At 32.6% G+C, this 24,434-nt stretch overlaps 1 protein-coding gene across 2 annotated transcripts in view; it reads right to left on the minus strand.

Moving 5' to 3' along the window:
* CDH18 (cadherin 18) overlaps positions 1-24,434 on the minus strand; it is a 330,861-nt gene that overhangs the window by 104,155 nt on the left and 202,272 nt on the right. For both annotated transcript variants that reach the window (XM_065874393.1, XM_065874394.1), the window contains one exon: positions 9,472-9,659. In XM_065874393.1, the coding sequence (XP_065730465.1) occupies positions 9,472-9,659 (188 nt within the window). The remainder of the gene's footprint in view (positions 1-9,471; positions 9,660-24,434) is intronic.

The following is a 24,434-nucleotide window of genomic DNA, read 5'->3' on the forward strand; positions in this document are numbered from 1 at the left end:
ATTTTCACCTTGCTGGTTTTAAACTTGGTATCTTATTTTAAAATTGGATAAATGTTTACATTTTCAGTGCAACAATATTTTCTTGAAATTTTAGCAGAAGATTTTATAGACTTTTGAATTTCATTTTTGTTGTTTTAATTGTATTATTTTTTAATTTCTCTTTTGCTGCTAATACCATTTCATGTATTAGTTTTGTTTTTTATTCCCTTTATTATTATGTTTTGATCAACTTTATTTTTTATTACAGTATTCTGTTCATTTTTAGTTTTACTTTTTAGCTTTGAATTTACATTAATAGTTTGTCATAATTTTTTATTTTTTTCTTATTTTTTAAATCACCCAGCCAATTTTTTTTTCTATTAATCATATATGTCTAGAGTCATGAATTTGGCTTAGCATACAATAATGAATAAAAATAAGGTCAGTCTAGTGTTTTGTCCCAGGGAATACATGGTCTATTATAAGATTTATAGACATTTATAGCACTGTACATTTAGTGTTATAAGACATAGTAGGTATTATGAAAATAATAAGGATACAAACATAGATACAGAAGTGTGTGAGCAGGTAGGTAATCTTTGCAAGAGGAAGTACCTTTTTAGGTAAGAACTGAAAGTTTTGAAAGTGTTAAACATGATGCACATAGGCTCTGTGACATAAAATGAGCTTAGATTTAGGATTAGCCACATCAAAAGTCTCCATATTGATGCTAGTGCCGGTGCTACAGATATCAGCCTTTATTTTGAGCATTGTGAATTACCTATAGATTAAGACCTATGAAAAGAAACAATAGATATTTTTTCATCCCTATTTCTGCCACTGATTTTTCAGTAGCCTGCTTCAATCTTGCAGCCTTCTTTCTTGGCAGGATCAAAGTATGATCATTCCCTATGGAGGAACTCAGATATTTTCCTTTACCCTAAGAGCCAAGGAGAATTTGTAGAGTATCCTTAACGGGATCTTATAAAGAGAAGATCAGTCTTACTGATGATTATTTCCCTTATTTTTTCTGAATTGTCTTAGAAAATTGGCCTTCCCAAAGACTGGAGATTACATAGAAGGAAAAACAAACATTTAATTTCCAAACCAGATACTAAGAACCTAGAATACTTCTCAGGGCCATGGATGAGACTGGGTCATTACAATATTTTACAAGTGTTTATAAGACAAAATAAAATTTTAAATAATGTTAAAACTAAAATTCTTAAATATGAACCATATATATGATACATATACATTTATATATGGTGCAGATATTATGTATTTTAGATTTATATACTTTAAAGAAGGGATAATTGATCTGAAGTTTATAACCCACCAAGTGGGATTCATTTCCTTCTCAGGGAATTAAAACTAGAAATGAATTACCAAAGTAACTAACATCCATCTTGTTTGGCAGATTGTATTACTTTCAGTTGGACCCACAGATTTATTGTACTTCTTTCCTTGACTCCTCTCTCCTTAACATTAGTAAATAAGAATGTTTTGGGCTAATTCAAGAAGTCTCATCCAAATTTAAATCATCTGTTCTAGAAATGGTACACACTTTCTGCCTATCAAGAATTAGGTGCACAACAACTACTGAGCCCATGTGCTGCAACTACTGAAGCCCGCACGCCTAGAGCCAGTGCTCGGCAACAAGAGAAGCCACCGCAATGAGAAGCCCACACACTGCAACGAAGAGTAGCCTCCTCTTGCCACAACTAGAAAAAGCCTGTGTGCAGCAACAAAGACCTAACGCAGCCAAAAATAAATATAAAATAAATAAATTTAAAAAAAAAATTAGGTGCACAGGTGTGGTCCCCTTGGCGCAGAGGAACATGGACTGTCAGAATCCAGGCATTTTGCTCATGGAAAGCAACACCCTTGGCAGGTTTACTACTTCTTTGAGGTCAGTGTAATTTTTTAGACTCAATCTGCTGCATCTCGTAGACTTTATAATGACTAAGGTTCATTGAGAGTCAGAAAGACTCTCAATGAAATTTGTGGGGATATTTTTGGCCACCTCTACTTGATATTATTATCAAGCTGTGCATCCAATATGACAGGCATCTCTTTTTCCATTTTTAGCAGGTCCCCTGGCAAGTTAGATGTCATTTATCTTAACACTCACCTACCTACTGCAAGTGTACAGGCTGTTTATGTGAACTCATGGTTTCATGTTTATGATTATCTCATGTATATTTAACTACCCCAAGAGAAGGATAATCATTTTGGAGGACTTGTTTTTCAGGCAGATGGATGGATAGGACCCATTTTGAGTCACTAAGGAAAGAGAAGCATTATTTCAGGTTGGGACAGGAATTTAGAAGCAGATGAATTAATGTAGATGGAAATATTTTTAACAACCTCATTTATGAAGAAAACATGGCAGTGCTAAATTGCAAGTATAGAAAAACTGGGAAGAAATTACACTATTTATTCTTGGAGATTGCAGGATTTTGTATACAATATAAAGTATGTTAATTCTTTGTTTTGTATTAAAACTACAATAGTACATAGAGATTGGATTAGGATTATAATTGTTATTTTTCCTCTTACTGTAAATCCTGGTAAAGCTTTCCAAATACTTACCATTCATACATTGTAAAGAGATATTCCAGTAATTTCATAGTAATATTTTGCTCCTGGGAAACTAGTTAGAACTCTGTCTGTGGTTTTCACCTTCCATAGTTACCAGCAGATTGTTTTATTACCTAAAATAGTCTATCAAAAACAATATACCAAGAACAGTGAGATTTATTCATCTAAAACCTGGTTTTGATGAAAAGGTGGAGGAAAAAAATTAAAAGAAAATGTACTCAGGTTATCAGAGTACCAAGAAGGCAAAAACATGAAATGTCTGGCTGCGAGTTTACATAACACAAAACATACCCTTCTCCTGTCTTAAAACAAAACAAAACAAAAATGGATACAGAATAACTCCATAAACATGAGGCACAGTAGGAACTTGATAAGGGTGATTATAGAGCCAGAGATTGCTTATGAGCATAATAAATAGTTTTTTCCATCTATACTATATTAAAATTTCAACTGCCCATGCTTGTAGGTTTTTTGGGCTGGATTCTTACAATAATCATTTGGATTGAACAGATGATTAAAACAATCAAGCTGAAAAAAAGAACTGTGTAAAGAGTTATTCCCTTTTGAGTTACTTGAAGACTCTTGGAAAGAATAGGCTCCAGTCTTTGATAATGTTCACCATTATTTACTCCATAAATCTGGTCTCACCAAGATATTTGGTGTGTGGGGGGGTGAGTGTTTACAATTTGAACATAGTTTATCCCATTTAACAAAATTTCAGAACTATGCCAAGTTTCCTTTTCTTTTTTTTGAAAACTGCAAATTCGGATTAACAGTTCAGTGTTTAAGACAAGAAGTAGATGAGCCTAAGGCAAAGGTGTTCTCCTGGAGTTTATTAACATAATATTAATGTTTAGAGAGAAATATTGGAGGAACACCATCAGATTCTTTATTCATTTTTATAGAATTTGTTTTGGGTTTAGTTCCAAATAGTTTCAGTGGATCTATCACTCCATGGTCATGCCTATAGATGAAGAGTCAGAACAAAAGTTTGCCCAAAGCAGTCCTCTGTCAAAAGGTATTATAAATATAGTGATAGATTTCACTGAATTGAAAGTTGGACTTTCCTCTTCAGCTTCTGGCTAAGCAGGAGAACCACTTTCCAGATGTTAGAATCTTATAAGAATAAAAATAGTAGCTTGGCTGATTTTTTAAGTAATAAAATCTCTAATGAATGTTTAGTTTTTGTAAATAGTTCATTAGCATTAGAAACCTATTTCTTCTTATATACAAAGTGTGCACATGTGTTTGCCTGTGTGTGCATTTATAATAAGTTGGGATGCCTTATTTTTTTACTGCACATTGTGGTTCACAGTCCCCAAACTTTACAACCCAATAGCAAAGAAAGTCCTGATTCTTATTCTGCCACTCAACGCAAGTCAAAGAAATGATAAAGAAAAATTCAATAAATGCAATCCACTAAAAAATTTAAAATGTGGCTATTTGGAATGGACCTAGTATGGTTATAGCTGGAAACATTTCATATATTTTCTCTTAGGATTAATTTAAACTTTAAAAATACTTATATAACGTTTTATGTTTACTCTCACCATCCATCTCTGATCCTTTGTTAAATAAAGTGGTATAAAGATCTTTTACACACTGCAGTATAAAAATTTTAAAAATACAAGGTACCCAGTTGCAAAAATGTTTAACAACTACTGTGGACAGACATACACTTGTAGCACACACAGATACACATTAATGGAAATTATCAGTACATTCATAATGAATAATTAGAATAAGTTCTTTCTACTCTATTAGATCTAGCAGATTTAAGAGGGATATGGAATTGCTGTGTTTTCTACAGTGAAAAGTTAGTGAAATGCCTACCTTGATACATAAAACAGAGAAGATAATTCAAAGAAAGTATTTGTGACTGAAACATCCCTGGAAATGTTGCACTGCAAAGACAAAATTAAACTTGAACTTTGATAAAAATATTTTACAGAAGACAGAAGGGGAAGTAGATCACCAAGAGCCATGAGTGGCAGCATGTGCATGTGATACCAAAGGGGGAGGGACGTGGGGAGGGATAAATTAGGAGGATGGAATTAACATATACACACTACTATATATAACAGGTAACCAACAAGGACCTACTTTATAGCACAGGGAATTATACTCAATATTTTGTAATAACCTATAAGGGAAAAAAGTCTGGAAAAGGAGATAGATAGATAGATATAGGAATCACTGTGCTGTACACCTGAAATTAACACAACATTGTAAATCAACTATACTTCAATAAGAAAATATTGACATCATTCAAAAAAATATACAAAGGATGTGTCATTCTTTGTGTGATTATAGGTGATTTGGATAACATGAAATAAAGGAGGGCAGTAAAATAACCACATGGAGAGGTCTAGAAAGTGTAATTAAAATTTGGTGCAAATAGAAAAAGAAAGGAAGACAAGAAATGTAGGTATTGAGGTATTATTGTACTTTTTTATGGTAACTTTTGTTTTTATTTTTAAAAATTAATTTTTATTGGAGTATAGTTGCTTTACAATATTGTGTTAGTTTCTACTATACAGCATGAATCATCTATACATACACATATATCCCCTTTTTTGGATTTCCAAAAGATATTGAGGTAGTATTGTACTTATTAGCCAGACACAGCCTAGAATACTATTTTACCTTATTTTATCTCTTTGTAATTATCACTTCGTAAAACGTTAAAATAAGAAAACTAAAGATTAAAAGACTTGAGATAATTCATAGATCTCTTAAATGGCAAGACCAAAATTTATATTTCATCTGACTGTAAAGATTATATTTTCCACCACGCTTCATTGACTAAAAAAACCATGTTTAAGAATTTTGGCTTAAAATATTAGGCATTGTATTTGCAGTTAAATACACTTGAAGAAGAAAAGTGATACTACAGACAGTATTTGCTGAGAGTCAGGAAAGCAAAAAGGATTGGAGCCTTGAATTAAAAAGAAAAATGGAACAACTGCTTATTATAAAGAAAGCAAATTAGCATATGGACCACAAGAAGAGAATCTGAGAGAGACTGCTATGAAGCCTATCTCTAGCTACAGGGTTTATGTCAGAGGAAAGAGCACATCAAGTTGCATTCATCCATATCTTTTTTTCCCCTTTCCACCCAGTCAGGCTCCATTAAACAATAAATGAAAGTTATCAAAGTGTATTTACAACGTACCACACCATGGACTGGTGAATTCAACTTGGCAATTTTCTGATGAAGGCATGATATGGACAGGAATGTGCAGATGCTCCTGCAAGCTGATTTATAGAGCAGTGCTGATTTTGATCTTTGGGAAGATTAGCTGTTCTGCCTTGCTGGCTAAAGTGAGCTGCCTCAGAGATTAAATAAGGAACAGGTTTGAAAGGACTTCTTTTTCTGTTCCCTGCCATCTGAATGAGTGCCTCTTAAAGGTTAAAATCCACAGAGTTATACAATTTAGTTTCCAAACTGTAATTATTTATAACATAAAATATACAGCAATGGAATAACTCTAAAATTGATAATCCTAATCTGAAGGATTAAGAAAATAGATCAATGCAAACATTAATACATTTTAGAGGAAGTGTAGACTACATTAGAAAATAAATTCAGGAAAAAAATAGAAAGATAATTTGGACTCATTATCAAGGTTATTTTCAGTACATAGTCATTACCATTTACGTAATTGAAACACTTACCTTGAAAATACCTATTGCGTATGTGTATATGTGTATGCAATATAAAATAGAGAATGTTAACTACATATATGTGCACACATATGCACATATACAATTTTGCCTTCATTTTTCACAAACAGCATCAAATTAATTGAGGCCATGCAGGGTGGTAAGATCCCCATTGTCCTTAACCCCACAATCTATAGTTGTATTTTGGATTATGTGTGTATTCACATCATCCACCACTACCCTCACATTTGTAAACATGATATAAATTCCTACTTTATAAGGACAATAGTTCTCAATAGGCAAGGATCCCCCTGCTACCCACACCCCACACATATTCCAGCTAAATCGTTGCAAACTTATCTGCAAACATTTATTTCTCCCTCCTGTTTGATTTTGTCAAATAAGGAGGAATATTATCATAGGTTCTTTCTTTCCACCTGTGATCGAGATCCTAAACAGGGCCGTTTCTACCTCAGAGCATCTTTTGAATTCAATTACCCTCTCTTTAGTATCCCCAGTTTCTTGTCTCTATTGACCTTTTATCCATCTGCTATAAACACACTTTCAGTCTCCCAACTTACAATTAAAATCTCCATTTTATGATGTTCTCATTTATTTGCCTTTTAAAGTTTCTCCCTGGCTTTACTACAAAGCTTCTTAAAGGGGATAGTGCTGTTTTTTTCTTTTTTATCCTTTTAATTTTTTCTCCCATTTCCTTGCCTCCAATTTTCTCTCCACCATACTAAATTTGTTCTTCTCTTTATTTTAACAAATAATAAATATATATATTTCATTCAAGTATGTAAAATTGGTAAATTTTCAGACTCTGAAAAGACAGATTCCTGAGTTCAATTTTCTGTCAATCAGTTTCTACATGGATACAATTCTTTTTCTCTGTGATTCAGTTTGTTTTATTAGTGAGAATAATAATATTCCCTATATCATAATATTCCAGTTAGATTGAAAGGAATGATAATAGGTGTACCAGCTCAATAAATATTTGGGAAAAGTTCTTAAAACTCATCCTGACACGGAGGAAACACTTAACAAATGTTATTTGCTGTTACTATCTATTGTGATGATAATGATGATGCGGATGAGGATGGAGAGCTGAAAACTGCTGTGAGAACCCTGCCCCCTTTTGCCAAATCGAATGAATCTTTATAATCCTAAATTGTGTTTCAGTTCTAGAATCCTTCATATTTTTAATGACTATCTTCCTCCTGTTCAGCATCCTTTGGGAATTTTCAATGATAAAATTAACCTCTGTTTTTTGATATTTTCTTCAAAGACTCTATTTCTTTCCTGCCTTCTGCTTGTTTCTTAAATACTGGTGTTCCCTAGGGTTCAAGACTCATCTTTCAGAAAGAGTTATTCATCTGCTTACCTGGATTTACCTGAGTGAAGAAGACATCCAAGGAATGAAAAGCAGACAATCCTCACTTCATTTTTTAATCCATAGTATATCCATTAATTACTCTAATGCTTATTGAATGCCTATGCAATGTCAGAAAACATGCTAGACATTGGGAATGCAGTGATGAGTTAAAAAATAGTCTTGTCCTTGTGTAGTTTCTAGTAACAATTAATTAGAAATACTGACATCAAATGAGACCTTATCACTTCCTGCTTAGATAGCTTCAATGGCTCTCCATTGGGTAAAATTTAACAAGGCCCTGTGTGCTCACCTATGCACTAACTCCCTCACTCTCTGCTCCAGGATCAATGAAGGTTTTTAGGTCCTTACTGTACCATGTTCTACTCCATTCAGGTTCTTGTTGTGTTTTCTTTCCTCTTCCTGTAATGCTTTTTACCTAACTACCTCCTAAGTTTCTTTCAGTTCTCTGTTCAATCACTGCTGACTATCAGACAGCACCAAACACCCTAGATTTTGTTTTCCCAACAGCACTGTATAACTCTCCTTCATAGAACAGTTTTATTACCTATCTAAGAATGCATATGATATTTGATTGGTATCTCTCCACTTCCATAGATTGGAAGCTCTATGCAAGAAGACAGTGACTTTGGTTCTGCTAAGGCTCTCAGGACTCTTGTAGAGCACAGTTATGGGCACATAAGAGACACTCAAAGCTCACATATTTGTTAAAAGAAGACATGTAAGTTGACTATTTTTATTAACACATTTTTGATCCAAGTTTGACAATTTCAGAAAGTTGAAAATGAGATATTTTAGGTGAAGAATCAATATTTTATATAGACCAGTGATGACTACTTCTTAAGTATTTACACACTTTAAGCTCTACTTTGCAGGCCCCTTTTGTAACATACACAAGGCATATTAATCCTCAATTTTAAATCAATATAAAATTGTGATTATTAGAAGAATAAATGAGATTTTACACAGTGTGAAAAGTGTATACAAAACACACAAATAGATGATTAGATAGATAGCTAGATGATAGATGAAAGATAGCTAGATTCAAACAGATAAATAGATGATTGATAGAGTGAAAGATAGATTGATTGGTTCACCTCGATATTACAATAGCACATCAGAATAAAATTTCTCAGCCTGTGCTCTGAACATATTACACAGTAGAATCATCTGGAGTACTTGTTAAAAAGGCCAATTCTTTACCCCCACTCCATCCTTTCTGAATCAAAATATGGAGGGAAGGGCCTAGGGACCTAAATGTTAGTATATTTGCAATAATTGTCTCTTAAAAGCAAAAAGCAATAGATTTAGTCCAATGACAAATTCTTAGGAATAAAAAAGAATGGGGAAGAAGGTTAATGGCTTCACTAAAAGATCCATGACCGTCAAGCAAACTCGTCTCCTAAATATTGTTAGCCAACATGATGAAGTTTTTTACATTAGTTAGAAGGTCTCTTAATGCTACTTTGATTAGTACAGCATAGAGTAATGACATTAATAGAACAGGCATTCATGATAAATATGTTATCTGAAAACAAAGATGGGGTGACACATTCATAGTACATTCTATAACCAATCATCCCACCCTACTAAAATACATTTCTTAAGAGAGGATTTAAACAGTTAGACATAATCATGATTAAAATGTAATTACATATTAAAGAGGAAATATTTGATCATTTTAATGACATGACAATATACATTATTCATACCTCTGCCAAATTTCCATTCGTGGAAAAATGAATGATTGCCTAAATCACTAACAGTATATATATATATATATATATATATATATATATATATATATATATATATATAATTTTTACCTTCTTTAAGGAAAGGATCCCTTCTCTGGTCTCTTTGTCAGTGGAGATAGAGAATATCCCAACACCGTCACCATTAATGATGGAGTATGTCATGTCCGCATTTGAACCAGTGTCTGCATCATTTGCCTTGATTTTCCCAACAGCTGAACCAACTTGGGCTGACTCAGGAACATACAGCTGATAGTGCTCTGAAAAATATTTCATATTAAACCTATTTAATGATAATAATGTTCATAAAATAATACTCTTATTAGAAAGAGACATTAAAATATTTAGACCATACATCTATTTATGCTTATATCTCTTTCACAAATGTTCACATTTCCCTATAGACACTTATGAATTAGACATTAAGCATAATGGACATGTTGTTATCAATTATTTTATTGTCAAGTTAGAATCATATCTATTGCAGCAAGTTATTTATATAGCAAATCTCAAATAACTATATAAATAACAGAAATCTTTAATTAAAATGTCATTTTATAAAGATTTTCAACCACGATTAAATTAATGGTGATTTAACATTATACATAAATACAATTAGACTACATGGATAAGTGAATATAAAACGTCTATAAAAATAATTTCTCTGAGGTAATAGTTGTTTAGTTGTGTTATGATAATAAGTTTTTTTAGGTTAGTGCATCCGGTAAGTGTATGGAATATTCTAATTTGCTTCTAAAGGTACAATTGTATGTTTTAAAGTGCTGTATGTTGCTACTGAACATCGACGTGCGTGTGTGTGTGTGTGTGTTTGTGTTTATTCATTATTCAACAGAGATATTTCCCAGTCCTCTTCTATAAATATATTTACACTACTTGACTTCAAATGTTATTTTTTTAGTTCAACAGCCCTCACCAACATAACATTTCATAGGTAGAGCACCTTCTTCTGTGAAACACATGATCCGCTGAGCTGAATCACGTGCTTTTATCAGGATCTGTCATACTGCTAAAGGCTCTATCCCTCCTGACAAAGCTAATTGACCTGGGAAGAGCATGAAACCCACGTTTTTACAGGACTCCACCTTGCCCTTCACAGTTGAAGGGTAAAAGGATAGGCAGCTGATTCACAATGATTCACAAAAAGAGTATGCTCCCCGAAATATTCAAACTGGAACTAGGAAAGAACGTCAGTCCCTTTTTGATGGCAAGGCTGTGAAACACTAAAAGGGGCTTCTGACAATGGCCATATTTCCAAAATTCATGTTGAAATAACTAATCTAAGGGCCATAATAATTTTTAGAATCCTTAAAAATATTATGATGTTCCTAGGCAGTTACATACAAAATAGAACATTATTCTGATGGAAAAATATATAGAAATGTTGCAAAATAAATTAGAACATGTCACCTAAAACTTTTTGAGGTAGTCTAGGAAGTCAAGTTCCTGGTTTCTAAAGTCTATAAATTCCAGCTAAACTATATAATTTCCCATAATTCAGTAAGCCTCACAAAGGACTTTCAACTAGCTAAAACTAGGACGATGACACTTGTAGAAAAACAAAAAAAAAGTCAGCACACAGAGATAAATAAGTAAATCAGAGAACTATTATGATAGTAGTATTACAAAGCACATTGTTTTCACAAAGAAAGTTGCAAAAACCTGTACCAGTGGGCCATAAAAATTCATGGCCCAGAAAACATTTTGGTAGAGTCTTACAAGAGGAAGAGTATCCCTGGAAGAAGAAGATCAAGTGCAAAGGAAGAATTGATACTTGTTGATACACCAAGTATTACAAGTATAGTAACTTTTCCCCTTGCCCCATTAGACAAAATGGGGTATATTAAGATTAGTACTTTAACATTTTATACACTTTCCATATAGTTGAGAATTTATGAATTGTAAACTGTGAAAAAACCTTTAGTATGCAGTCTCTGAGGTGGCCCCTGATGTTTCCTACTTTTTGATATTCATACCCTTAAGTAATTCCTTTTCCTCAAATGTTGGGTAGGTATAGTGACTCACTTCTAATAAATTGAACATAGCAAAACTAATGAGGTGTCACTTTCAAGATTAGGTTATGAAAGGACCATGGCTTCTATCATGGGTACTCTTTCTCACTTTCCCTTAGATTGTTCCCCTGGGGGAATCCAGCTACCAGGTTGTATTGAAGCTCTACCTAGTGGACCATATGACAAGTGACTGAAAACTGACAACAATCATGTTAGTGAGCTGGAAGCAAAAACCATCGCTGCCTCCCCCTAGGCAAGCCTTTGAATAAGACCATAACTTCTGCTGCTACCTACACTGAGATCTCATGAACCTGAACCTGAAGCCTCCAGCTAAGTCAAACCTAGATTCCTGATCTCCAGAAATAGTGAGATAATAAATATTGGTTGTTTTAAGCTGCTAAATTGGATTGATTTGCAATACAGCAATAGATAATTCATATACAACTGCACTGTAGTTGTCAGTGATTTGCAAAATACAAAAGACCATTTTAGTTCTTGTCATCCTGTTCAATTTGCATAATGTTTGGGGAAATTAAAACGAAAGCCATAACAAAACAAAAATCCAAACAAATAAACAAAAATCATGATAAACATTTATTCTTGGAATAATGTATTTAAATGTATTTTTATCTCCACATCTTATTTTATAAAGAAATAAATTATTGTTGTTATGGCCAGTGTTCAAGATGAATCACTTGTCATATTCAAATTCTCATCTCATCCTCCTAGAGGATACCATACCATCCAGTAATCACGCTCCTTGTTTTTTACCCAAAGGAGCTGAAAATTTCTTTTGACATAAAAACCTACACAAGACTACTATAGCAGCTTTATTTATCACGGCCAAAACTTGGAAGCCACCAAGATGTTCATCAGTTGGTGAATAGATAAATAAACTGTGGCACATCTACACAAGGAAACATTATTGTTAAAAAGAAAAAGAAATGAGCTACCAAGGCATGTAAAGACATGGAGAAACAGTAAGTGCACATTACTAAATGAAAGAGGCCAATCTGAAAAGGCTACATACTCTATGATTCCAATTATATGACATTCTGGAAAAAAAAACAAAAAACTATGGAGCCAATAAAAATACAAGTGGTTTCCAGGGGTGGGGTGGGGAGAGATGAATAGGCAGAACAAAGAGGATGTTCAAGACAGTGAAAATATTCTGTGTGATACTATAATGGTGGTCATTCTACATTATACATTTGTCCAAACCCATAAAATATATAATACCAAGATTAAACCCTAAGTTAAACTATGGACTTTAGGTGATTATTATGTGTCAATATAAGTTCATCCTTGGTTAAAAGAAAAGTACAATTTTGGTGATTGACGTTGACAATGGGGGATGCTATTTAAGTGCAGGGGCAGAAGATACATGGGGAATCTCTGCATCTCCTTCCCAATTTTGTTGTAAATCTAAAACTCCTCTAAAAAAAAAAGCCTTATCAAAGAGGATTATATTTTAGAAATAATAATTAGACATGAATTTAAGATGCTATTATACAACTCAGAAGGATAATTCTAAGTATAGTGGATATCCTAAAAAGTGTATAATGAAGACTATAAAATGCCCAAACTGATTCAAACTATTAAAATGTATAATACCAAAGTATTCAAAATGAAATGTCTACTAAGCACTACAAAATAGCTGATAGATAATATTTATTTATAAATCAAGGGAGGTTTAGAATATTTCTGCAGAATGTCCAAGGACTGAATGAATAGCCAGATACTTAAAAGTACTCTAAATTCCAGGAGAATAACTACAGTGAGTCTCTTTTTTTAGATAGCTTTATTGAGGTACACTTGATATACAAAGAATTGTATATATTTAATGTGTACAATTTCATGAGTTTGGACAAAGGCAAACACTGGCAATATCATCACCAAAATCAAGGTGATAAATACATCAATGCTTTCCAAAGTTTCTTTGCATGTTTTTGTTTTATTTTGTTTTTTGTGGTGAAAAATATTTAATGTGAGATCAATCTTATTAACATATTTGGATGTGCACAACACTGCATTGTTAACCATAGTCACTATGTGGTACAGCAGGTCTCTAGAATTTAATCTTCTAGCATAACTGAATTTTTACAACCATTGAACAACAACTCCCCATTTCCTCTATTCTCTTTGCTCTTTACAACCACTACTGAATTATATGCTTCTGCAAGTTTGACTATTTTGTAAACCTCATATAAGTGGAATCATACAGTACTTGTCCTTCTGTGACTGACTTGTTTTACTTAGAATAAAGTTCTCCAGGCTCATGCATGTCACATATAGTAGAATTCTATTCTTTTTCAAGGTTGAATAATATTCCATTATTATTGAATATATACCAAAACAAACTAGGTATAGAAGGAAGATACCTCAAAATAATAGAAGCATATATGAAAAGCTCAGAGCTAATATCACTCAACGTTAAAAAAATAAAAAGTTTTCTTCAAAGATCCAGAAGAAGACAAGGAGCCCATTCTCACCTACTTCTATTCAACATTGTACTGGAAGTTCTAGCCAAATGAATAAGGAAGAAAAAGTAAAAGGAATACAATGAGAAAGGGAGAAGTAGAATTATCTCTGTTTGCAGATAACATGACCTTATAGGTAGAAAATCCTAGAGACTCCATAAGACAAAAACAAAACCAAATAAACAAATAAAAACCCTGTTAAAATGAAGAAACAGATTCAGTAAAATTGGCAGTTTGCAAAATCAACACACAAAAACCAGTTGTGTTCCTATACACTAATGATGAACAATCCATAAAGGAAATTCAGAAAACAATCCTATTTACAATAGCATTGAAAATAATAAAATAGTTAGGAATAAACTTAAGGAGATAAAATCACTGTGTAGTGAAAACTACAAAACATTGATAAAACAAAATTAATTAAAGGAGACATGAATAATGGAAAGACATCCTGTACTAAAGGATTATAAGGCTAGGCTTAATATTGTCAAAATGTCCATACTACCCAAAGAAATCTACAAATTTAATGCTATGCTAGTCTAATCACAATTCCAATGGTACTTTTTCACAGAAATAGAAAACTATTATCTTAAAATTTTTATGAAACTACAAAATACCCAACATATATAAAACAATCATGAGAAAAAAGAACAAAACTGAAGGCTTTATACTTCCTGATTTCAAAATATATTACAAAGCTACAGTAATTAAACAGTATGGTGTTGGCATAAATATAGATATATAGACCAATAAAACAAGACAGAGAGTTCAGAATTAAACCCATGCATATAAGGTCAATTGGTCTCTCATGAGGGTGCCAAGAGTAAGAATATGGGGAACTGAGTTTCTTCACCAAATAGTAATGGGAAAAGTAGATACATACATGGAAAAAATGAAATTGGATACCTATGTTACTATACACAAAAATCAACTTAAAATGAGTTAAAAACTTAGATGTAAAACCTGAAAATGTAAAATTCCTATAAGAAAACATGGGGAAAAGCCTTCTTGACACTGGTCTTGGCAAAAATTTCTTGAATATGACACAAAGCATAGAAAATAAAAGCAAGAGTAGATTAGTGGGACTACATCAAACTAAAAAAATCTTCTGCACAGCAAAGGAGACAATCAACAGAATTAAAAGGCAACATATAGGATGTATGAAAATATTTGCAAACCATATATCTGATAAGGGCTTAATTTCCAAAATACATAAGTAACTCCTACAAGTCAATAGCAAAACAAAACAAAGACAATGAATAACCCAAATTTAAAAATGGGCAAAGTATTTGAGCAGACATATCTCCAGAGAAGACATACATATAGCCAACAGGTATATGAAAAGATGCTCAACATCATTAATTATCAGGAAAACACAAATTAACACTATAGTGAGAGACCACCTCATACCTGTTAGGCTGGCTATTGTCAAAGAACAAAAGATAAAAAGTGTTGGCAAGGTTGTGGAGAAATTGGAATCCTTGTACACTGTTGGTAGGAATGTAAAATGGTGTAGCAACTATGTAAAACAGTATGGAGGTCCCTCAGAAGATTAAAAATAGAACTACAATATGATCCAGAAATCCCACTTCAGGGTATATATCCAAAAGAATTCAAATTATGATCTCAAAGAGATGTCTGTATTCTTATGTTCATTACAGCATTATTCTCAATGGCCAAGATATGGAAACAACCTGAGGGTCCATTGATAGGCAAATGAATAAAATGAATGAATAAAGAGCCTGTCTAATAAGATAAAAAATACCAGCAATTTGGAAAATAAAACTACTGAGTGTGTATGTATGTGTGTGTATATGATATCCTAGTGAGATAATTATAAGATTACTAAAAGAAGAAATTAGAAAAAACAGAGATATTATGATAAATTGAGACGAACTCAATGAGCATTGGATGTCTCTGACAATAAAGATCACTAAGTATATAAAAATAGAGTTACCAGGAATTAAATAATTTCAAGGAAACAAAGGTCTTTGGGACCTGGGTTTTTTTTTAGAGTAGAAAACATATTCTAAAGAGCTCAGTGTGCATTTAATGCTCAAATATTTTATTAGTATTTGTGTTTAACATAAATATTTACATGTACCTTTGAAACTTTAATCCTAAATATAATACCTTTATGTTCCATCACATTTTTAGGATAATATGATTAACCATGGGAGGAAATATATTAAATTATCCTAAAATAACAAAAGATATCAGACAAAACTTACTCTAAACACTAATTCTAACAAAACAAAAAACAAAACAACATGCAACCATCAATCCTGAAGACATATAACATGTAGAATCACCTTTAAGAGTTCTGACAACTGAGAGTCAATAATCCATAAATAACTAGGTATTATCATCTTTGAATAATAATTATAATACACAAACTTTTGTCTACCTGTTATTTTATGAAAACTGGCATTCCCTATAGGAGTAAAAAACACTTGGGAGAAATTTTAAAAGATATGGTTCAAAATGTATTTAGAAATCTTTGACTAATAGTCTAAAGTTTTGCCTTGCTATTCATGATATAATTCAATCACATAGAAAGAGTCAGTTTATTATTTAGAAAACAATGCACTCTTATCTAAATAAGATTAACAAAGGTCATAACTCATAGAATCTTAGTATACATGGTAAATGATCTTGTGCCTTTCCATGTTATTTTTATTCAGTAATTGCTCTCTCTGGGGAAAAAAAAAAGACACTATCTTGGATAATTTTACAGTGCAGTCTAATCAGCATTTCTATAGTTGCCAAAAAATCCTTAGAGTACTCTGTCTGAGCTCAAAAAAAGGTTATATATTGTAGGAGTGTTATCCAATTTTCAAAAGGAGAAAGGAAAACTAATAAAAACAAAAAAAAAATTGAGTTTTTTTTTCACATTGAAATTTTTATTTCACACAGACACATATAAGCACACACACATAAACATATGGTATACATACACACAACACATTACTTGACTGTGTGTTTCATAGTATCACCATTTATATATTAGCTTGAGAGAGAGAGAGAGAGATCATGTATTCGTTTCCCAGAAATAAATTTTATAATTAGGTCTATAAGGACAAACACAAATTTAAAACAAGAGACTTAATTCTTAATTCTCCATGTTAAAATTAAGGGAGAGATTTTTGTTTTTTTCCCAGTTTCCTTTTCTTGGAGTGTTTACTAGAGAAAACTTGTGACGCATATAACTATATATGTGAAATATATATATTTCATAGCTAGAACATATTTATTTATTTTAAAATCTCATAATGTCATAGATATAATCAAAGATCTAGTTGATATAACAAAGGAATTGATTTTAAAACAATATCTCATAGAATAGGTTATGGATTAAAAAAAAGAAACCCAAATCATTTAACATGTTTTTAAAAATACAGAAATTTATGTTTCACATTATTTAGGAAGTAAAACAGTCATTACATTCCTTAACCCGTATCTCTGCTTTTGTAAAACACAATCATATTTAATAATTATGCTGCCCCAGTACACTCATGGTAAATAATTTGGTTGTCATATACACAAGCTACAACAGAACAGCCCTGATTATTGTTATGACGGTCATCAACTGTGGAAGGGTATTCTAGTGGAATTGTGTAGCAGTAAAAAATCACTGAAAAAAAATCCTTCATGGCAAAGCGAATTTTTTGTTTGGTTGATGGTTGAAGTAGGTAATGACTTGTAAAATGGCAATACAAAAACACCCCTAAGGACTTCCCTGGTGGCGCAGTGGTTGAGAATCCGCCTGCCAATGCAGGGGACACAGGTTCGATCCCTCATTGAGGAAGATCCCAAATGCTGCGGAGCAACTAAGCCCGTGAGCCACAACTACTGAGCCCGTGTGCCACAACTACTGAAGCCTGTGCACCTAGAGCCTGTGCTCTGCAACGAAAAGACACTGCACTGAGAAGCCCGCGCACTGTAACAAAGAGTAGCCCCCGCTCACTGCAACTAGAGAAAGCCTGCATGCAGCAACGAAGACCTAATCAGCCAAAAATAAATAAATAAATTTATATTTAAAAAAAACCTCCCCCCAAACCAACTACAGTGTCCACATTTGCACCGCTATATATTGTGAGGAGATGGGATATAGTTTGGTGGAGGAGAAAACTACAATCAAGCAGCTGACCTAATGCTGTTAGGTAAGCTTTTTTCCTGCATCCATAATTTTGAGATATATTTTGGTCTTTATAATAAACAAATATCACAAGGATGTGTTTAGCTCTGGTGGTGTTTTTATATTAAAATATGTTGAGATGCTTTAATCTCAGTTCTGAGTCTCTTTTTTCCTAGTCATGAAAGTTTTCTTTCAAAACGTTTATTTTTTGCTGTTTTTGTTTTTGAAGGGAGATTTACATTCATAATTTTTCTCTCTGTCCTCTCCTACGTATAAAATACTATTGGGCTTATTGTATCAAGATTTTTCTCTTTTCCCTAATTTTTATATCACTGTTTTTATATTATTATTGGTTCTTTTGAGGTTTACTGCTTTCAAGACTGATCTTAATTAAGCGTTTTCAATTTTCTAGAACTCCTAATTTATTTCCTACATCTCCTTTTACACATCATCAAGGTGCCTAGTTTTTTTTCTTTTTTTTCTTAACTATTTGAACAACAATGTATCTATATCAGAAACTTACAAGACTTCTTTACCTATTATACTGAAACTATTTTTGTTTCAATTATATTAAAAATGATAATTAGTTTTCTAAAAAGAAAATTCATTGCCTATAGTTGGCTTATCCTCAGATCTCTGGATATCTGTAAGATTATCTTCTCTTTTATTGCGGTAATGTTCCTAACTTTTCTGGTTTTGTAATACAAAAGTTTTTTTTTAAACCTTCTAATCTCATTAATGATATGTAATTATTATTATGACTGTTATGTTTTTTTAATTTGCCTTTTCCCTGTTTATATCTTTGGCTTAAAGAAATTTAATGTTTATGTAGTAATATTGATTGATCATTTTATGTTTAATGTCCTTGTTTTTTTTAATCTTCCCCTCTTCTAGTACCATAAGATAATCTCATTTTCTTTAAAAGCATAAATAGTCTATGTCTTTAATCAATTTGGTAAACCTTTATTATGCCAATTTATCTACTTTTACAAGGATGATCTGTGATGCCAGTGCCTTTCATTTCCTAATGTATTTTAATCTGTAACTCCAATTTGGACCTATACCAAGTCCTGAAGTATATATTACACAGCTTCCTAAGGACTCCACAAAGTCCACTAGATCTATTTTCCAAACCAAATGGATGTTGATATCTGTTTTATCAGCCCCTCCTCCATTATTTTCCCTTAAGAGTTCTTGATTATTTATGAATATGCACTCTTCCACATGAAGTTTTGGATCATGTAGATTATTGACTCATTCTGTAAATGTTACTTATCTGTGCCAGCATAATTTCAGGTACTAAGTATACAATAAATAAAACACAAAAATTCTCATCCTTACGAGTGTACATTCTTATGAGAAAGAAAATGGGCAAGATATATGACAAAACTATACAGTATATTATGCTGTGATAATGCTAAAGATGACAGATATAGCATGTTTATTAATCAGCCATTTCTGTGTTGATTAATCACCAAAATATCTCAGTAGCTTACAACAACAAATATTTAATTCTATCTTGCATTATATAAGAACTATGACTAAGCTACAACTACTAGGTTAGGCTCAATTCCAAGTGAATTTTCATTTCAGAATATGAGCTGAAAAGGCAGTCATTGGGAAGGAAAGATTAGGAACGCAGAATGAAACCACTTAAAGGCATTTAAAGTGGCTTATGGCATGTCTTCTCATATTCTGTTAGCAAAACAAAGTCATTGGCAAAGCACAGTTAAAGTAGCAAGGACATATATGCCACCTACAGGAAAGCATGATAAGGGAGGGAAAGAAATAATTGTGAACAAATAATACAATCCGTTCACTGTCCACTCTCTAGACTAAAATAACTATGTGCCCCTTAGAGGTAAAATCCACTTACTTGCTCCCTGACACCCCCAAATCTCTTTAAAACATGGCACCAGTCTTGATTTCAAGACCTTTTGACATAATCATATACAATGTGGCTTTTCTTGTTCCAGAGACCACTGAATTAGGACACATTATTTGCCCACCAAAAATTCAATATATAACTGGGGATGAATAAGGACAAAATTGTTGAAATAAACACCCTGTTTAAAAGGGAAAATATGTCAGTGGCTCATAGCAATTCAGAAATTATTGTCTGCAATCATTAAAAGCGTTTCTGTCCTTAAGGCTCTAAGGCTAATTTATTTGTTGAACTGTTTACATTTGCATTTTTAGCCCTAAAAGTCATGAAATTTCTAGTTTCCTCCTCTTCTCTTTAGAAAATACATGATTTTTTTTTTTTTTCTGAGCTGACCTCTTTCTTGTAGTATCTTATCAAATACAGCTAATAAAAATCAACTCATATTATAGACATTCCCTCTTAATATCTCTTCTCCTAAAGCCATAGCTTCATTAGGTACATTTTCTGCCTTCCAAATTATCCTAGGAAAATATTTCTCAAAGCAAAACACAGTCAACTTCTAGCATCCTATAAGCATTACTTCATACTTTTTCTTCTTCAAACACAAATCCACATAATTTATTGTTGTTGGTGTCTTGGTCAAATTAACTGGTGAATCCTAAATTCAATGGGAAAATATCTTCTAATCACTGGAAAGCATGGAAGAGACAGGGAGAGAACAGTTAAATCTACCAGGGAAGGTAAGAGAGACACCAAGTATTTGAGGATGAGAAGTCAGTAAAATACTATTCCAAACAGAATGCTCTGAGGAAGACAAATGAGAATGAATGTTGTATAATGATTGCAGCCTCTGACACAAACATCTTAAGTAGTTTTCCAATGAGGTTCTCTGAACAGTGAATTCATTCTTTTTTTTTAATGTATCTTTATATCATCTTCATTTTTAATGCAATTTAGTGTGCTAAAGATTACTGGAGTAAAAATTTTTCCCCCTTCTCATCAATTTTGAACACAATTCTCTATTGTCATCTGTACTCTGCTTTTGTTGATAATAAGTTCATAGTAAGTTAGATGGTTTTCTCTTTGGTTTTGGAATTCTAAACTTCACCATAACAAATCTAGGTGATAGTATTTTTCCACTCTGTTTGGAGCTTATAATAATTATTTATCTAAGGTTTCATGTCTGTATTTATTCTTGAAAACTCTTAGTCTACATTTTTGTTTTTGTGTTTTGAACACTGTCTCACCATTTTCTTTGGTGTCTTCATATGAAAGTCCTATGATTGTACATTGAAGCTTATTTTCCTTTGGTACATATTTCTCTCTCTCTCTCTCTCTCTCTCTCTCTCTCTCTCTCTCTCTCTCTCTCTCTCTCTCATCTTCAGCTTCTCAGATGCATTCTGGTTATTTTTCTTCAAACATATCTTCCAGTTTACTTACTCTGTATTCAGCTGTGTCTAATCTATTCCCCTAATGTCAATGTCTACATTGCATCTTCTGTTGATTGATAAGTACAGTTTTTCCATTTTTCATTTCAGAGCAAGCCCTGGTTTCATACCAGACACCTAACTCTAGTAACATCTCTACTAAATTCCTGTAATTATATACTTCCTCCTTTCTCTAGGGCTAACAAGCTAAGATGCTAGCTCCCAGTGCCTACATCCTGCCTTATATTCTCTCTGGGCTCTCACAACATCAGCTTGCAAATTTCCCCCTTGAAGTGCAGATTCACTCACAATACTACAACCACATGAAAATATAAATTAAAATTTATTGAATGAAAACATAATTACATCAGTATCAGAATGCACATAATTCCCTAATCTCTTATTTGTCCAGAGTATGACATTTAGGCTTCACAGAACTCTACAACAGAGCTCCTGTAGAAAGGAACTCCCACTCCTATAATGTTCTCTATATTTTCAAGGTCAGGAGACAGAGAGCACTTCAGCACCTGGGCAAATATGCAAGAGGGAAAGCTCCCTAGCTGAAGATGTGGCTATATTGGAAAGAAGAAGCCTCTGAGTTCTATAGCTGGTGCCAGCTTATAGAGACTAGACTTGTCATATCAAACAAGTCTTCAACTTGTTTTTCCTCATTCCTCTAAATTTAAGCTCCTTTTTACTATTGAGTTGTTGTCAAAATGTTGATTAAATATACACCTACATTTCTTTTTTTGTAAATATCATGAAGGTTGGTTCACTGTTGGCAACTATATTTTCCATGGAAAAAAATTAGGAAGTGTGTAGAGAGAATTTTTTCTATGAATGAAACTTCTGTTACACCAAATGTCTACTACAGAGTCTATAGCATTTTTGATGCCTTAAATTATTTTAAGATAGAATTTCTCCTTATCTGGGAAAGGTAAATATACTGGAACATTTATGATTTAAATGCCTGGATGTGAAGCTTAGACTTGTTGAGCTATGAGGTGGTGCAATGTGTATTATTGAATTTTAGGTATCAAATTGTTTATAGTACATTAGTAGTGTCTTTTTTTTTTCCTTAGGTTGAATATATGTGAATAATTTCTAAGTGATATTCTACCTCATTAGCAAGTTTTAAAGATACCTCTAAATAGTGCTAATGTTACCTATTTTGGTGTTAAGACTACATAATTTTATGTGACATAGATATACAGATATTATTTCATATTTTTTCTGAATATTCCATAATTTCATATGTGATCCTTTTCCAATAATTTCTTAGACTCCATCATAAAATGTTAATGATTAGCTGAAGTACATTTAAGAAAGGAAGACTTCATGGGAATAATAAAAGAGAATTTGGTTCATTGAAGCTTGTCCCTTTTTTTTTTTTTTTTTTTTTTTTGCGATACACGGGCCTCTCACTGTTGTGGCCTCTCCCGTTGCAGAGCACAGGCTCCGGACGCACAGGCTCAGCGGCCATGGCTCACGGGACTAGCCGCTCCGCGGCATGTGGGATCTTCCCGGACTGGGGCATGAACCCGTGTTCCCTGCATCGGCAGGCGGACTCTCAACCACTGCGCCACCAGGGAAGCCCGAAGCTTGTCCCTTTTAATATACTTTTTTCCCAGGATAGTCTTGATTCTAATTGATTTTAAAAAGACCTCGTACCTTTCCTTCAGTAGCTTTACCAGGTGAGCAAATAAGTCATTTCCTAAGATTAACCATATGCCCTAGCCTATAAGAACTGTAATCAACTGATCATTATTCTGACTAGTTAATATTTTTTATTACATGAATAATATTTACTTGGGAAAGTGACCACCTTTACACAAGATACATATTTATTTATGATTCTGGGAGAAAGTTGATTGACACGTAAGTGGTTAAGATACTGTAATATGATTTATCCAGGATGTCTGACATCATAGGGTTAACAAGAGAGTTTCAAAATCTCTACATTAAATTGTTTTATGCAGATATATTATACATTGGAAATGCTATTTTCAAATTAAAGAAAAAGACACACAAGGAATCTGGGATTTCCCTGAATCTAAGACACTTGTATTGAATACTAATCATTAAGCATTACGTTAAGCTCTGCCTGTAATGTTTTTAATACATGAATAAAATAAAAGACTAATTCTACAGCTATTCAAATGCCACACATTAAAAGGACAATTGTCCTATATCAGAATATTCACCGTAATTGGGAATAATACCTTTAAAATTGCTTAACCTACATTCTATGTTATCATTTGTCAACATGCAGCATTGCAAAGCTGATTCTCCTGTACAAATTTATTTTTTTCAAAATAATGATACAATGGGCCACTTTTTAACACTCTCTCACTTTTAATCATAAGCATGACTCATAGAAAACTGAAAAAACTGTAAACTTATAAATCCCAACTGAAAACCATTCTTACTTTTTTCAGCATTCTATGAAGAATTAGAAATTGATTTGTAAAGACTAACTAGTAACAATCAAATCATTTCTAAGAAATATATGCCCATGTCCATAAAAACACATATTTGTACAAAACAGAATAAATAAAGAAAAAAAGTCAGTCTACAACTCTGTCATAGCATACAGCCAAATAGGTTAAAACAAATCATAAAATGATTGATGTGTTATGACCAGTTAGTTTCTAAACAGGCAATTTCAAATTATTCCAAAATATCCAACCTTAAAAGAATTCCACAAACATTTATTTATAGCTGTTATCTTGTCTGAAAGAATATTCTCTTCAGGTGTATGTATCTTGTTTAATAGAATGAATATAAAATAAAATAATATTTTCAATTGTCTTTATATATTGTCTCATAACATAAATATATTTTGTCTTTAATAAGGTTGAATGAAAAACTATTTACAATAGACCAATAACTTGCCTGTTTTACCATTAATTAGAGGATTCCAGCTCTCTTTCAAAATGTATACTTTCAACTTAACCAGGTTAAATATCAAATTGATATACTATTTATTTAAGTATCTTCCATGATATTTCAACTTAAACAAATGGAGAGGTCTTTCCATTCTGGACCTGATGGAGTTGTATATATCTGACTAAC

The sequence above is a fragment of the Phocoena phocoena genome, chromosome 3 (assembly GCF_963924675.1).
Source record: "Phocoena phocoena chromosome 3, mPhoPho1.1, whole genome shotgun sequence".
NCBI lineage: Eukaryota > Metazoa > Chordata > Mammalia > Artiodactyla > Phocoenidae > Phocoena > Phocoena phocoena.